Source organism: Falco punctatus, assembly GCF_963210335.1.
Source record: "Falco punctatus genome assembly, chromosome: 9".
Classification (NCBI taxonomy): Eukaryota; Metazoa; Chordata; class Aves; order Falconiformes; family Falconidae; genus Falco; species Falco punctatus.
In genome coordinates, this window is record NC_137589.1 from 12,861,318 (window position 1) to 12,879,260 (window position 17,943).

Here is a 17,943-nt window from a genome sequence, read left to right on the forward strand (position 1 = left end):
CAGGGTCGGATCTCCAGTGCTCTCCAAGGCAGCAGGGTTCCCCACCAGGCCTGTATTACACATAAGAGGATGTGAATATTTCACTCTTTTATCCCCAGACTCTACTAACCGCGACTCCCTTGACATGATTGAACGGTGCATATGCCTGGTGTGTCTGGATAGCCCAAGCGGGGTGGAACTCAATGATACAAACATGGCACTGCAACTGCTGCATGGGGGAGGCTACCATAAAAACGGGGCCAATCGCTGGTATGACAAACCTATGCAGGTAAAAACCTTACAGTACGATGATATTACTTGCACGTGGCAAAGCACTCCAGTTGCCCTTGTGGTAGGGACCACTTAGAATCAAGGAGGAGAAAGAGGGGAAGGTGGCATCAGCATCTGCCAAGGCAGGGTTGGTGTGAGCAGCACTGTTCCTTGCAAGGCAGGGATGCAGATCTACTGCCTTTCTTGCAGTGGGGAGGCCTTCTCCAACACAGGTATGCTTTCACCTTCCCTGAAGTTGCCCTTTGCACTTGAGGAGGTAGACAGATACACAGATAGGTAAGTATCTGATAAAACCAAACCGAAACAACAGTACCCATTTAATTACACTCAATCAAATGAAATAAAAATGCTGAGCTAGCATCCTAGAACAAAAAAAGAAAAGTACAATAGCTTTCTCTGTTTTCTCACACATTTTCCTGTCGTCCTAGAAATACTACTGCTTATAATTCAGCATGTCTTAAAGTTAGTACAAAGTTCTCACTTAACAGACTGTTTACTCATTTAATAACATCCTTGTTGAGACTTTCCTGAAAGTATTGATTTCTCCAGCCTTCTTCCCAATCAGATTTTGATTGTCATATTTGAAAGTGTTGCACTGTTAATTTCACATTTTGCAATAGACCCAGGGTGAAGCAATGTATTAATCTCCAACTGCCAACAAAGTTGACACCTCATGAAAAACACTAAAAAAAACCCCTGACTGATACATTGCTTGCACAATGCTTGTTGATCGTGCCCGTATTTAAGAACAGCAACATGAAAAGAGAAACCACTAAACTAATTTCACTTGCGCTTACTTACTGTGCAAATACATTTCAGTAGTCATTCCTGATTTATACCACTGCAAATGACATTATTAGCAGACCCCAGTGCTGTGTTTTTCAAGAACATACCATTTGTCTTTAGTTAGAATCCTGTCATTTGCAGGGCCACCAGTTGAGGTGTTTCAAGTAGATGAGAATAAACAAGATTTTCTTTCTGTTTACTATCAGAAGGTAGCAGAAAGCAATACATTTACATAGTATATGGGAAAGCTGCATCTGCCCAGATTTATTCCGGCCAGAAGTGGTTCAAAGGTGAAGAGAAATTCATAGGGGAAAAAAGATCCCATTTTCTTTCATGCAAATGCAAATTTTGTAGGAAGCCATTCTCACAGTAGGACTTGCTCTTTCTCTCCGTATTCTTCTTCAGCTCTGCAGTAAGGCATCAGAAAACATCCCGGTAAACTTTTTGCACCACACACACGGTGAAAACCTCATAGAAATCACGGAGGCAGAATGCATAGGTGTGTGATACAAATGCACAGAGCAAGATGAGTGGGAGAAGTCCAGGAAAAGACACTTCAAAAGAAGTGAGGGGGAAAGTCCAGAAAAAGGATAGGAAACATGTGAGACAAGTTGCAATTTTGTCCTAGACATTTGCATTGGGTTGAAACACAGAAGTAACCAGCTGCATGGGGGTATCAGAACTGCAGTGCAGCAGGTTAAGTGTCACCACTTGTACCATGTATGTGTAACGAAATCAGGAAAGCAAGCAAGAGGAAAATGAAGAATACACACCCCAAAAAAGGTAAGGAGGAAGCAGGGCAGTAAAACAAGCCATGAGAAAGCTACCAAATAAGCATGAGCTAGCTCATTTGATATATCTGTAATAAAATGTGATCCTAAGGGACTTCCCAGATACAGAAGTTGCATTGCCCCCAAATGGGGAAGGAGAACCCTGGCCTGTATTTCTATTAATGGGTTTTCTCTACCAGAAAGCAGATGCTAAATCCTATTTCCAGACTCCAGTGGGAACTGCTAAAATTTACATTCTCGCAGGAATCAGTCTGAAATAGCAGCATGAAAGGGATCCAATGCAATGCTATTCACAGGACAAGAAAATCTCCTGCGATAAGACTGTAAGTCACCCACTAATCTGTAAGTCAAGGAAGTTCCTGATATGAGCAATAAGAAAACAAAAGATGTTGTTGTTCTCGTGTGGTTAGGTTGCCAGCCTGGGTATCTTACCCAGAAAATGATTTATTCTCTATATATCTTACACTTGTTCTTTTCCTTGCTTAGTTTGTGGTAGGAAGAGATGGCATCTGTGGTACCGTGTGTGAACACTCCCCTTTTGATGGCATCGTACTGGTGCAGTGCACCGAACACTTGCTCAAGCACATGTGAGTCACCTTTCAGTACAGCTATTGTACCCACTCCAGCCCCTGGGAAGCCTCTGCCAGCCGCAAATTCCCCTTGATGCACAGGGCCGCTAAGACCCATACAGCTCCTGGAAACCAGTCATTTACCTCCTAAAAAAGCAGTATTTAATAAATTGGTTATTCCTGGGACTGTAATGATTTTTTTTTTCTCACATACTAACAGGAAAGAAAGCTCCAAGAAATTAGTCCGAGCCGATTCAGTGAGTGAGCTTCCTGCTCCACGGAGACTGAGATGGAAATGTTCCCCTGAAATTCAGGCACATTTGGCATCATCAGCAGAAAAACTCCAAAGGTAGAAGAGATGCCTCATTTTTCTCAACAGTGACTGCAAGCTGGGAACTACTCAGCACATTGTGTGCAGGCATGGGTTTCCTCATGAGGGTTCTCCCTGCTCTCCCACTTCTCCTCCTCTTCCCAAGCTGAACATACCTAGCATCTCTTGGCAGGATAGCACCCTCATGGACTGGAGCCACTTCACTGTATTCAGGAATTGTATTACCACTGTTTTTCTTCCATGTAAATATTAGGACAATGAAAGACCACTGGAAAAACTGTTGAGTCTGATTTGCACAGGATGCAAGTCCGCTGTTTTTGTGGATGCACTTTGCAGGTTTGACTTGACTAAAGCCGAAGCCAGGACAATGGGGATACATACATGCGATAGTAAAATACAACTGATTTGAATAACGATTTTAATTCAGGAATGTAATTTGTTTACATCTATGTTGCTCATACAGGGGTTAGTTTTCCAGACTGTAAAAGATTTGCATGATCTTTGGGGGAAGGGGTGGTAATGAGAGATTTTTTTTCCAAATTATTTAATCTCAACACTCAGGCCTGTCATCTCTCTGTAGAGACCGTATTGTCTGCATGACCAGCGGTAAGTATGTCCAGCGTGACTGAATTAGACGAGACCTCAAAGTAACTAGAAGCATATGTAAGAGTATGAGAACATCCAGGATGCAGAGTAATTCCTTTTTGTTTTTAAATAAAGGTAGTAGTCCTCTAAATTGAAAGGTTGCAAAGAGCTTACACCCTTTACCAGGTTTTAAATCCACCCATTTCTCACACTAGCAAATCTCACAGACATTTGTCAAGAACAAAGCAGGCCCTCACTTAGGCTTAACACTATGGTTAAAAAAAAAAAGTGTTTTACTCAAATGAATAGAATGACCTGAGTGCCACAGCTCCTGCTAAGGCTGCAGATAACAAGCCCAGCCTAGAACCTGCATGAATAAAAGTTACTGACTAGGAACAAGTTACCAAAGGGCAGGACTGTCTGCAGAGCAGGAGCCTGCTCACCTCCAAGTGGGTACAGGCAGGAAATGATCTCTGGGTTTTATTTGCAAATGGAAATGGAACATGAGATTCTTGCATCTCCCCCTGCAGTAACTGCCTCTGCTTGTTTTCCAGGATAGTAAAAAACCTGGACTTTATCGCCTACAAGTTTGAGAACTATGGAAAGGAATTTATTAAGAAACAAAAGATTAGCCCAGATGCCTATATTCAAGTAGCACTTCAGCTGGCATTTTACAGGTAAGGTTAATTCAAATCACAGGAACAAGGCAGCACAAAAGGAGACTCACAATTTGTTTTTTTTATGCAAAGGGTCCTTTTTTCCTCGGCACCCAAACAAATGCCTCCTGCATGGAAGTGAGGGATCTTGCATAATGACTGTAGGTCAGACAAGATAGGAATTCCCACTTGGCTCTAAGACAGAATACTCCTTTTCCTCACTCCGTTTCCCTCTCCTTGCTCTACCTTCCCATCCCCACATCCCCCTTCCACCACACACCATTCCCAGGCAGTGCCCTCCCTACAGCTGTCCCTGCACTCAGCATAGAGAAGAGGGTGACAGGATGTGGCAGGGAGTGGTAGACAACCCTGCCACCCACAGCAGCAGAAGCAGCTAGGGAATTCAAGTCCCTGGAGCAGAATGCACTCCCTTGCCACTGCAGGTAGGTTGTGAGGAACCGTGGCAGTAACGCATAGCTCAACACATACGCATCCCTTGCACTGCAGGGCAAAAAGCGTTGACAGGGAAAAATACTACAGCAGCATATCAGATCAGAGTTCCTACACGGGATAGCAACTACTGCTGCTTCCTTCTTCACAGGCACCCCAAAATTGATAATACCCTCCAATTTCCATGGTGTTATCAAAGTTAAAAGCTCCTTTTTACGTTGTCAGAACAGCTAATGCTCCAGGCTAGAGATCAGTTGCATGGTTTCCTGCAGAACAGCCTATTTCATAAACAATTCTTTATTGTGTCAAATTAAATCCTGAAGTGGTCTTTACCTAGTCAAAACCAGAGATGCCTATCACATTTTGCATACTCCATTAAGTGCTGTTAAACGTCCATTTGTGTATTCCATTAACCAAATTCCAATAATGACCTGGTCCATGATTTTCATCTGGATCCCAACCATGATATAAATCCCATGTACGCAGCAAAAACCTTAGGGGACAGTTATGTTCCGAGACTCCTGCTTCAACTGGAAGGCACAGTAGGTGTCTTGAAGCGAGGAACAGGAGCTATATACCTGGACCCAAATCAAACAATAGTCTTCACACTGTTCTGTTTGCTTTTCATTCCAGCTCCATCTCAAATAGCACCCTTTTCCCTTTTTAGTTTTCTATTTTTCTTACACAGTGCATTTTTTCTTGTTTTAAATAAAGTATATTTCAATGCCATAAGTAAATGATTAATTACACAATTATTTAGTGATGCAGTACAAATAAAACATTCCTTGAGATCTTTCAGTAAATTTTAGTTTTACTAGCCTTGTTTTTACACAGCAAGTCATTTTTTATGGGCAATGCATAACTAAAACGTATACAGCTGTATGCAGCTTCTCATATTAGAAAGGAGTGACCATCCATCTTTTTTAAGCTTCTTATAGAATTCTATCAACATTAAGATGAATACTATGCAAAAAATAAAATCGTGGCTGTAACAATAAAATATACCAAGCCTATATTTCTTTTAGTCTTTATGACTCCTTGAAAATAATTATTCTTCGTTTTTCTTAATTCATTCTCTCAGATGCCATAGGAGACTGGTCCCTACCTACGAAAGTGCTTCCATACGCCGATTTGATGAGGGCAGAGTTGACAATATTAGGTCTGCTACCGCAGAAGCATTCGCTTTTGTGAAAGCAATGACTGATGACAAGACAGCTCTATCGGTATGTTGCCCTGGTTCCCCCTCTGCCTTCTTTGGCAAAACACTAAGCAAATAATACTTTCATGATCCCCAACCTCTCATTTTTAACTGTTAACTGAGAACATGAAGTCATAGGGTAGGGTAGCAGGATTTTGCTTTTTGTGCAGACCATCCATTAAGCTAAATATAAATATTTCCTTATTTTTATTTAAGCACCAAAAGGTGCCTAAAAAGGTGTCAGAGGTGCCTAAGCATGATATTACAAGAAACAAATCATCTGATTTTAGACTTAGTACTGTCTCGGGAATGATCTATCACCATATCCAAATTCAGCTCCCTGGCGAGATCTAGGCTGAACATGCAAAGTTCAGGATCATTATACTGCCACACCAGGGGAATTGCCTCACAGGTCCCCTGCAGCAAAGAGCTCTGCTGCAGACGGCTATGTGTGAAGTGATATAATTCACATGCTTTGCTTTCTGGATAAAGTGGATATGTTCTGGCTGAGCTTTTTGGGTTTAAAGGTATGTTTCTACCAAATAGAGTTAGCTTTAAAGGATCCTCAAGGGGGCTGAACCTTCGTGATGAAAAAACTTCATCACGCTAATAAAACAACTCTCCAAACTGTCCTGACATCATCCTGCAAAAAGAAAAATGTAATTGCCTTTCTTTGAGGCACACCATCTGTTTGCCAGAAGCATGAGTACTGTACACAGTAGATGAGGATGCAAAGAGGTACAGGTGAGAGAGCCGAGACCATAGCTGCACAAACAGCTTTGCGCACTGTCCCGCCCGCCATCCCTGGAGAGGCTCCCTCAGCATCTCTCTGTGTGCTGCTTCTACCCACTGCACTTCACTGCTGTACAGGGAATTTCCAGGTGGCTGTTCAGATGCAAAACACTGCCATAATATAGATTATTTTGCACAATAAGCCCACTCCAGTGGAAACAGACCACGTGGCTGCTCTACAGAATCTAGCATAGCATTGCTAGAAGTATTGCTGGGCTGGATTAAGTGTAAATTAATGAAATATTGTAAACCAAGCTTTAATGTCCCGGAGGATAAGGAAAATTTGCCCAGAGAAGTGCTCTGTTCCTTCACTGCTTCTTCAGTCTCCTTAAGGTTACCATGACCAGAACTTAGCTCATGATGAACAAGACTCAAATAAGTTCTATGTTAAAATGATAACTCAAAGGAAACCTGAAGTAACTCCCTAGACTGAGTGGGTAATCCAAGGCAGATTATGACCATACTATTGCACATAGTGACTACCATACAGTAGACAAGAAGAGGATGTTATTTGCTATCAGTGTCCTGTCTGACAACATGGTTCTTAATCATATTTCACTAGAAGCTGATATTATATGTGCACACATTCCCCTCCACACTTGGGTGCCCAGGATACCCCCAGCCCCAACACACATTGCTGCAGGCTGACTATACACCTAGGAGGAGCCAACCTGCTCCTAGCACATTATTTTGCCAGATCCTTCTTGTTCCCTCCAACTATCTCTTCCTACCTTCCTTATTCCAACACTTACTGACTTCTGCAGCTCTCCCAAAGCTTCAGAATTTCTCATCATTTTAAACCACCGAAATCTGAGATTGTACCCACCTTTCACTGCATCCTAAACTGTACGGCTTCACACAGGCAAGCAGAAGAATGCCATGCGTGTCTACAGTGAGCTCAGTCTCATCTCCCTAATCTTTATATCGCATGCCTTGGCAGTACTGAAGAGGGAGAATAATGGTTTCATTCCCCCTGAAAAACCTGCAATCATAATGCAAACCAATACACTGACAGTTTTCCTGGCTTCTTGTCCACTGAGAGATGCAAAGGACATTTAAACTGATCTGTGAATGTTCTTTCCCACAAACTTTTAGAAATCTTTGTTTTGATGTGAACATCTTTATCTTTCAGTTCAAAACAATACGTATTATTATCACAGTATCATTAGAAACAAAATTCACTTAATACAGCCCTGTTCCAAGGTGATTTCTTTAGACCTACAGATTACCTCGGTATGTGAAGGGGTTAATTTTATTTTTTTTGACAAAGAGATGCATCACTTGGTTTAAGTAGCCTTGAACTCCCCGAAATATTGTTTGTTAATAGCCATTAATCCAAACTAAATTAAAAACAATTTTCTATCTGATGCTAATAAAAATGATCTTCAAATGATAACTTGAACAGTCACCAAAGATTGATCAAGTCGGATTGATTCTCTAGGAGGAGAAATATCTCATGCATTTGACACTTGCTGTAAAAGAAGTAGCAACTGACACTGCAGAGATTGCTTGAATAGCTGTAAATTAATCAGATTTAAAGACTGCATTTGGTAATTTAATCTGTATAAGGGAACTAAGGCCTAGCTCTAGCCCTATGAAAAAATAACAGACTCTGTACTTTGAAGGTCCCTGATGGTGGCCTTGAATGGCTTCTAAAATTAATTCTTTGTTCAAAAGATCATTCATCGTCCATAGGAGCTGAAGGTTCCCGTTTATCTGGAGACCCAGTCATTTCTGGCTGTTTCAGGGTCTCCAAAAGTTGTAGCATTGGACTTGATGTACAGCAGGGCAGTACTTCTTAGGAGCGTTCCTGCAATATAAAAGGCTGTCATTTGACAGGAGTCAAAATTTACTGGCTTGTTATCTGAAATGTGAGGAATCTGTGCAGGGTAGAGCAGCCTTGGAAAATTCTAGATGCCCTTTCACACCAGGGAGTAATTTTTTGACTGGCTAGTAAAATATCAGTAATGGCTGTCATTAATACCACTGTCATTGTCTAGATACACCATTGTGGAAAAAATATACTGCCTAGCTGTTCTGAAAACACTGAATTACACTAGGCAATTATTTTCCCTACTTCAAATGGAGCAATTCCATTAGTAGTAATCTACTTCACCAAAATCCACGGAAGGAATCCACAAAAGGAACTGCAAGTTCTTCCTTGACTTTAAACAAACTACCACCAATAAACCTGTTCAACCCTTGCACAACCAGGCACCGTTGCCGATTAGGACATTGAATCCCTATGGCTTTTCATTTATAAATAATACTTACACCTGAACCAGGAGCAAAGGACATTTGAGTACGCTCGCTCTTTGGCTGCTGGTTAATTGATGGAAGATGCTATTTCTTTGAGAATTTATTCAATAACAGATATATTTCCATTCCCCCACCAGGATTCTGAGAAGATGCAGAGATTTAAGGATGCAATTGCAGCTCAAACTAATTACACTATTCTGGTAAGTGGAACACTGCTTTGTCTGAATAAGGACTAGTTAGCTTGTTCTAGAAAATCATGAAGATACAATCATTAACTATTTATGCATCAGAAAATGTAGGCATCTTTGAAGAGAAAAGTACATGCCACGTCACACTTCTGAAAATTTCTAATGACCCAAACACCCTCCAAATAGCCATATTTAACTAACATCACCTTAAAAAAATAATTCCTGGAAAGCAAGATAACAAAATTCTGCATTAGACATCAGTGGCAAGACCATCATTCTTGGGCATTAGCTCTTTTATATAGAACTGTCATGGAACATGACACTCTGTATTCAACATATTCATGCGGAATGTGCTTCTGCAAAACATTTATGATTTGTATCTGTGTCTTACTTAGGAGTCACAGCCACAAATTAGGACTCCACTAAGCCTGGTGTTGTACAAATTAACAATTAAAAAATGGCCTCCATCTTAAAGAGTTTGTAATCAAAATATAATAAAGGGACTTTTTAATTAAATATTGAAAGGCTTGCAATGGAAAACAGTAGTCTGATGAAATAAGCCTTTATTCTGGGTACCCTGTGATCAACATGAAATGTTAGCCGTGAGGGTAGCCAAGAAAAGTGGCAGTGGTGTATTCTAATGGGGTACGGCAAGTGGAGAGCTGAAAGCCTTATCAGGATGAGAAGTAAGCAAGCATTACAAGCAACCAACTCAACTGCTGTGTAACATGCATAAGAAAAAAATCCAACTGCAAAATCCAGATCCCCCAAGTTTACAGGTATTTAGACCGATAAGCTATGATGTTACAGATAAGCTCAAGACAGCTGTTAACACATCAGGAATTCCACACACACAGAGCACCCCTAAAAATAATAATTTATGGATTTTCTTAGGCTTCTCTTCCCTAGCAGAGAGAGGTCCCTATCTGGGACCTGATCCTCAGACTGGCTGGTATTTTGGAAAGTGTACTCTGGTATTCCAAAGTGCCATTTCTAATCAAGGTCATAACAATGAGGGAATGATTCCAGTAAGTTCTCTTTTAAAGACCTGCACATCTAATAAAAGGAAGAGATGCACACACACACACACCCCAGTGAAGAAATCAGTTTAGCATGAAATGCAACTCATTTTCTGTTGATTAAAAATTAGATAATTCAGTCTAGTTAATGCTCTACATCCCACTTGTGCCAAGACAGGCACAGACTTAACCTACAAACAACTTAGTCTAACCACTTATGAAACTAATAAATGTTAACCAGCTATGTTAAGTGAATCTGAAACCTATGGTTTTGTCTCAGACCATTGCCTAACAAACCCACATTGTTGCTCACTGTTTAAATATTCAAGAAATCGTTCACTTCCAGAGGTGGTTTCAAAGGTATACTCAGAGCACTGGAGAGGTGAAGTGTTGCTTTCAGGCAGGATTATTCCCAAGACTGTGAAACAAAGAAGCAGGTGAAAAAAAACACAAAACAACAGGTTTGTGTTTCAAGCGTTGTGCTGGGAACTTGCATCTTAGAGGCTGAGGCTCTGTGTCACCTGTAAAGCAGAGCTGAGTCTTACTTCAGGGCAGTTGTCTCACCTGAACCACCTCAGCATAACCTCACCATGAACACAACATACTGTAGGCCTACTAGATCACAACCAATGGAATTTCTGTACAACATCTGTTCAAAATAAAAAGAAAAAATTTTCATAAAATTCCCCCTCCAAGTCATTTCAGATCCTGAAACTCATAAAATTCAACCTCGCGTGTAGGTCATGGAAAAATACTAAAATTGAGACAGGAAAATTAACTTATCTTTAAATTTAAAAAGTTCTCCAGGTATTTCTATTCACCAAGTACCCCCTTCTTTCTCAGAATAGCACAATGTAGTTGCTGTGCCTGTAAACTATGGTCAAGACTTACATTGTCTGACTAAATAGTGTGTAACAGGCTGAAATGTAATTGCTCCTAAGAAAAACGAAAAAATCTAGTTCATAAAACAAAAAGCAATTTAATGATTTTATTTCCCCTTGTTAGGGCTTACTAGTAGCATTGCTATCTTAAGTGCGGAGCTCTAAAATTCAATTTAGCACAGTTTTTTCCTATGTGTTGACTCACAGTTTATTTCATTAGGCTGTCTCGGCCTCTCTTCAGACATGACATTGATCTATGTTGCAAAAATGTCAATTCTAACAACCTTATAAATCTTGTGTGATAGCAAAATATTTCCTTTTATTATCAAGTCAGTTTCCCTCTATGGGAAAAACAACGTAAACATGCCCTGATGTATGCTACTTTTTTGCAAGCTTCCTTTCTCCATCTGGGCTGATGAGCAAATAGCCCCTCTACCAATGAGTGCCTACTCCTTAATAAGACAAACAAGATTATGCACTCCCAAACCCCTGCTTCAAGCATTATTAGCGGGTTAAGCAAACTTGTGCTTTTTTTTTTTTTTTTTTCCATTTGCCCCTTAAGAGGAAAACCAAGTTTGTACTTGTTTTTAAATCCTGCCTCCTCTCAGGTTGCTTCTTTCCCTTGTTACAAGGGGCCTGTGCCACAGGGTTATCGGTTCTACTCCCAGTGTAGTACCATGTCCCTTGTTCAGCATTCTCTTCCTCCATGGCTTCAGCCTGTTACAAGGGGTAAGCTACAGCTCAGTCCTCATAATCAATGCTTCCACCAAGCAGAATAAACCTAGACTGAAGGGTTTTAAATGCACATTTTAATCTGATGCAATTCCTGCCTGATTGGAACAAATTTTGATTGGGTTTTGTAAAGAAACAAAAGTCTGTAACTATCCTGGTCTGCCCATCTCCGACGACTGACTTTTGATGCTGTTAGCTATCTTCCATCACATTTGCTATCAGGGCAAAGACCTTAAAGCCAATGCATTCCTTAAGTCTACAGCATTAGGTAGCTGGATAGAGCTGAAACACCCAAGCATATCCAGCTCGTGGTAGAAAGACTTACTGCAGGCTCGGCAATAATTCTTGTAAGCTGGCTAGCTGGCCACCAGCATGGCCCTACTAAAGTTCAGTCACTGCACATGCTGCTGATCACCTCCCCAGGCAATCAGGAGAGGAGACTGGGGACACTCAGGAGCAGGGTTTGGGGGCAAGCGTAGCTGGTTCTATGCTGGAGATGATGGTGAGCAGAGACACGGGCAAGTAGGATGGCAATTAGACTGCTGCTCCAGGTCTCTTGCTTGTCAGGCACATTATTCTCATTAGTTAAGCCCTCTTTAATTTGATTCTGGCTTCATGGCACCTGGGCTACAGTACCATCCTTACTTACCAAATTTAGTGTTTTCAATTGCCCCATTAGGGCGAGGGCTAAAGTAATGGTTGCCCCTGAGATAATCCAGCACAGGGCAGGGGGAAGTGGCATATTTGGGCAGTGAATTGAATCAAGAAGGCATCTGTGTCCACAACCCCAATCTTCTTAAGTGGTGGGGTATGCTAGTAGATCTGTGATAGATCACTGGCAATTCTATCTGTTATTCTGTGATCACTGTTAAATCTGTTGGAGACATCTACCAGATCTTTGGATACGAGTTCTATGGAATAGCACATGCTTTACCTGCCAGAGAGACCCAGGCAGCAAGGCAATGAAAGATAAATTTGTTTCAATTCAGATCTGTCTTGCTATCTTGAAATACAATCCAAGTGACACACAGGAAATTCCAAAACAAGTTAAAGATTTCTAAGTGTCCCATGTGCTCCCTTCAGTGGCTTTGGAAGCCCAGCCCATGATACTTAGCTCTGAGAGATGCCAGATAACATCAGCACTTGGTACATCTCAAGACCAGCTCCTTCCTAATTTTTACATCTTCAGAGCACCGTATGAATTTCTAGTTACCGATCATCCAAGTACGTACTCAGAGTAATATCTGAACATTATCAGCATTACATCATCCAAACCAAGTTCATCAACTCTGACCAGAAAACAAGGCAGTTACAACTAAGAAAATGTCTCCATACTCAATTAAATGCTGGTATCTTATCATGTCGTACACAGGCTATTACTGGAATGGCAATAGACAATCATCTGCTGGGGCTCAGAGAGGTGGCACGGGAACACTTCAAGGAACTGCCAGAGTTATTTACAGATGAGACATATTTGACAAGTAATCGATTCATCCTTTCAACCAGCCAGGTGAGTTTCTCCTGTTCACTGGTCTTGCTAAGCAAAGGCTAATTCATTTGTGTTCTGCCAGACTTTGTAGCTCACAGTTAAAAAAAACAAACCACCAAAACCAAAAAACCAAAACAAACTACAACAAAAATCTGTTACCATCAAGAACCATCAAGAAGTCTGCAAAATTCTCCAGAATTTTAATCTAGTTTTGGTTCATCCCACAAAATCAGAACCGTAAATACTGAACTTATCACTTCCCTTGCAACATCCCAAACCCCTTCCCAGAAATTCTGGAAATGCACACAAACAAGCTTAGTACAATTCGCATGAGGGCTCAGTGTTTCCTCACTTCCCAAACTATGTATCTTCCCATTCCCTTTCTTCTCATCCTTCCCCTAAGGTGACAGCTCTAGTGTGAATTCTTTACTCCAGTGACAGTACAGCCACAAGCCAGACAGGCTGCCACTCTGAGAAACAAAAGCCAAGAGCCATGAGGAAATTTTACTCTTAAAAGTAGCTGTGTCTGAAATCTTCAAGAGCCTTCAGTTACTCAGTGTAAGACTGCAGCCTGCGCAGGCATGCATCCTGGATTTACAGACATTTACGGATTTTAGTTATTTGCAACCATACTAAGATACTCTAAGAGTCAACACTTCTTCCATTTAATGTTGTGAATAAGGAAACATCTTTATAGCATACAGCCTAAAAATTAAATGTTTCATTGCATGTAGTAGCAGTCCTAATGAAAGAAGAAATCTTTGTAGGAATTAATTTACTGAAACACTAACCCAACTGCACAGATTGGAACTATGCAACAAAAGAGACTTATAATATCATGCTACAGCATAAAACCTTAATAAGTAATTTGATCTTGTCATAATGTTTGTAGGCTTTCAGACATGAGTGAATGTAACCAACATACTACTACATAAATTCTGGAAGAAACTATCCATGAGCAAAGAGTGCTTCTGAATAGCTTTATGGCCTTCGGCTGTTGCACGGCAAATTTATCTGACAATTCTATGGCTCTATTAGCAGGACTAATGGCTTGTTCTAGACCATTAAAAAGCCAAATGTCATTTGTGAAGGCCCATGTACACAGAGTCTGAAACATATAGATTTCTAACACGTCTTTTGTTTTCTGCAGGAGAAAGTGTTTCACTCCTGCATTATGCCATGATTAAACTCACATGTCATAGACATATAGCACCTAGATGCATTAAAATATTTTTATACAACAACACAATTATAAATGGTGGTTAGAAATGGACAATACTACTTTCTCTAATTGATTACAGTCTTCCCATTACAAGTTTAATATAACCTTAAGATAACCTTAAGAAATTTAAAACCTTAGAGAAGTTTTATGTATCATAACTTTATGTATCAGAATTACATACATCCTTAAAAATAACCCATCTATCAGCAACACAGCTTATAGCTGTTAAAGATCTAGATAAAGTGAGAAAACTTATACATTATATCCACTTCAAATGATACCAGTTTCCAAACAATAGCAAACAAACAGAGCAACCGAATTCAGTATTGAGATCAGCTTTTACCTTCAAAGTGTCAGCTCCAGGTCTGGACTTCTGAAGGAAGTGATATTTTACAAGGGGGGTTCACCACATTTTCAGCATTTGTAGCATTTGCTTATCTTTTTCCTCATTCCTAACCAACCGATTTCAGGTGCCCTCATTAACCAGAGATCACTCCTTACCTTCTCCCTGCAACCAGGTTCCAACTACTACGGAAATGTTCTGCTGCTATGGGCCTGTGGTGCCCAACGGTTATGGGGCATGTTATAACCCTCAGCCAGAGCATATATTATTCTGCATCTCAAGCTTTAAAGACTGTAAAGAAACCTCTTCAGATGTGTTTGCAAAAGCTGTGGAAGAAAGTCTCCTAGAAATGAGAGATCTGTGCAGTAGATGCAATCCTACTATGGCAAAGCCACTTGCTAAACAAGAAGCAACGACATAGCTGCAGAGTGACCACAAACTCTAAGAGGCTGTGGGAGTTATTCTCCTGAACCCACCTTATGGAAGAAACAATAATATAGTTGTTCAAAGGCAAGATAGTACTAGTAATATATTAGTGTAGAACCAAAATGTCATTGTTTTACATTGTAGCCAACATTTAAAACCCTGTACATACTAAACTACCATTTCTTGCTTGAGAGTCAGCAAAAAAAGGTTTGGTCTCAAATGGCTGAAATGAAGGAAGAATTAATACAAGTTGTACTACTATTTCTAACCATAATTAACTTATGCCTTTTTATCACCTAAAAAATTGAGTAAGTTTGTCTATGACATAAATTAAATACTAAGGCACACCAATTAATTAACACCCCCTGCAAGTAGCACTAAAGTATTCACATCTATTCCTGCAAGACTTGCATGTTAAAAAAAATTAAAATATTCCCCTACTGGGAACGCTGAGAGTGACATCGTAAATAATAGGCTGATGCCATTAAATCTTGAAAATTTGAATGTAGAGTATTTAATACCACCATGCTATTTACTACATAAGGAAAACAGATTATTTTTAAGTGGCCACTGTGTATTTTCACCAACAGGGTTTAGGAAGATTACACTAGTGTTTGCGTGTTCCCCCAGTTCAAAAATGCTGCAGAAATAATTTAGCCTTTATTCAGGTTTGCACTTGCCTCAAGCACAGTCCTGTTCTGAAAGTGGCATATTGGAGATAAGATCCATCACAGAGAACTGGGAGAATTTTTTCCGTAATGAATTGACTTAATTATTTCTTTCTATCAGTGTGCAAAATCCAGTCTGACAGAGAGGCAAAGCACAAAGCATAAGTGCAATTCAGTCCTGCTTAAGACCTTTTCTGTTTGCACAGGAATGAATTTAGTCACTGTGGTTAGCAGGAGAGTATATGCAACCACACAAAATTAAAGAGCAATAAATAAGTAGAAAGAAAAGGCAAACTTGCAATATAAGGAAGTCTCCAAGCTAGAGCTATAAATACCAGTTTAGGAGTACTAGTACTCATATCAGCTTTGCATCGTCCCACTTGGGAGGATTTATATTTTATATTTTTAAATTGTAAATGTAGGGTTCATATTCTGCAATACGCAGTAAATTCAGTCAGGAAAATACTAGAGTATCTGGTAATTTCCATATTCTGTGAGTGTTACCCTGAGGGTTTTCTCATTATCTCTTTTCTTTCATTACTTACAAATCCTTCCAAGGACTGCTATTTTCAGTTACTTCCTCTTAAGCTGAAATATGTTGTCTTGCTTAGGAGTGTTCAGTCACCGTTGTTAGAATACAGCTTACTCACTGACTAAAGACACTTAGTTACTAGCTCCAGTGCAGAACCTTTGCTAGACAAGCTGGAGCACACTCGGAGGCCTGGCCAGGGACTGCTTACTTGCCTGTGGAGAAGCAGAGACATCTTTTCTTCCTTTGTAGGCTGAACAATCACATGCGTAAGCACTCTCAAGCCTAAAAGCAGGAGAACAGATTTATTACAATAAACTGGAAGCGCAGAACTCTAGATACAGATTCAGTAGATTATATGTGTCCATGTTTATTTTACTGCCTCTTTGGAGGGGCGTACATGCAATTAAGCAGTCTGCTGGACAAAGACTACCCACAACCCCATCTATGAAAGCACAGTGGGCCTGATGATCAATTGGAGCAAGTCAGTTGTGTTGGAGCAAATCAGCTGTGATGATTTACAGTGATTGAGAGTGCATTCACTTAAAAATGTATGTGTTTCATTACTCCATGAGCTGTGGCTCAAACCAAAGGTGAAATCTATTTTTAGATTTTATAAATAATATTATGGCATTAAAACTGCCCCAAAGTTAAAATGTAAAATTTTTTTTTTTTAAAAACCAACACCAAAAAAACAAAACAACCCCCCCACACCCCAAGAAAACTGTTAGTCAAGCCAGACATTCACTTAATGGATATACTGTTCAAAATACGATTTTAAATAATTCCTATACTGTAATTATGAAAATTACTTTTAAACATTCCCAGTACTTTTGCTTTGTTCTCATGTCCCTACAAATGCATTCTACATTTTTAACATAAACATAGCAGTGTTTTGCGTCATAGAATTGTATGTTTAAAAGTTATAATCATATTTTAAGTGTATAAAAATGCTGTGAATCGTTATTTAATTATTTATTAATTTGCTTCTAACAAAATGTACAATTTTATTTTGTATTCCTAGTTCCATAGTTACTGATGCTTATTTGTAAATATTACTCATGTTTTCATTTTACTTTTTTTTTGGCTGGAATTTTAACAGTAGCTTAGACACTGTACTCAATACACAATCACTGAGAATTCAGGCAGAAACTACAGCCACACCTGAAATTTTATACCAATTTATCATTAAGAGCCCCTTGTCTACAGCTGCTGTAACAGGTGTTTCAGATTCTGCAATACTGGCAAATACTAACACCATATTTTTACTTGAAGAAGAAAACCATGACCACCCATACTTCCTATTTATTTAGCTAACCATTCCATACTTGTATCTTAGATACTCACTGCTCTGAGTTTAGCATTCAGCCTGAATACCTAAAACTAGCAGCTTCAGTGAAGCCAGTCCCTCCAGGGGAAGGCATTTGCATACATCCTTAACCTCAGCCACTGCCCCTGCTAAAAGTGGGATCTGCCAAGTGCCTGGCCCTGTTTGAGAAACTGCAGGCTCGGTTCAGGCATGTTTAAATTGGAGGGTCCTGATTAAATTACAGATAGATAAAGTTCAGGGCACAGGGCATTACAAATGTCTCCGTTTGCAAGCATAAGGGACTGTGCTGCTCCTCAATCAACCCCTACACCCACACATCAGGGTCCCATGCTGCACCTGCACCTATTTAAGGATTTCAGGAAATGGGCAGTTTTCTTAGGTTCTTATTTAAAATTATTTGCATTATACAAATGAAGTTCTCTTCTAAGG

At 40.0% G+C, this 17,943-nt stretch overlaps 1 protein-coding gene across 1 annotated transcript in view; it reads left to right on the forward strand.

Moving 5' to 3' along the window:
• CHAT (choline O-acetyltransferase) overlaps positions 1–16,847 on the forward strand; it is a 34,381-nt gene extending 17,534 nt beyond the window's left edge. The window contains exons 8-15 of the mRNA XM_080402822.1: positions 99–268; positions 2,334–2,434; positions 2,637–2,765; positions 3,887–4,009; positions 5,520–5,661; positions 8,825–8,887; positions 12,880–13,017; positions 14,737–16,847. Coding sequence (XP_080258948.1) covers positions 99–268; positions 2,334–2,434; positions 2,637–2,765; positions 3,887–4,009; positions 5,520–5,661; positions 8,825–8,887; positions 12,880–13,017; positions 14,737–14,982 — 1,112 coding nt within the window. The 3' untranslated portion in view covers positions 14,983–16,847. The remainder of the gene's footprint in view (positions 1–98; positions 269–2,333; positions 2,435–2,636; positions 2,766–3,886; positions 4,010–5,519; positions 5,662–8,824; positions 8,888–12,879; positions 13,018–14,736) is intronic.
• Positions 16,848–17,943: the final 1,096 nt, after the last annotated feature.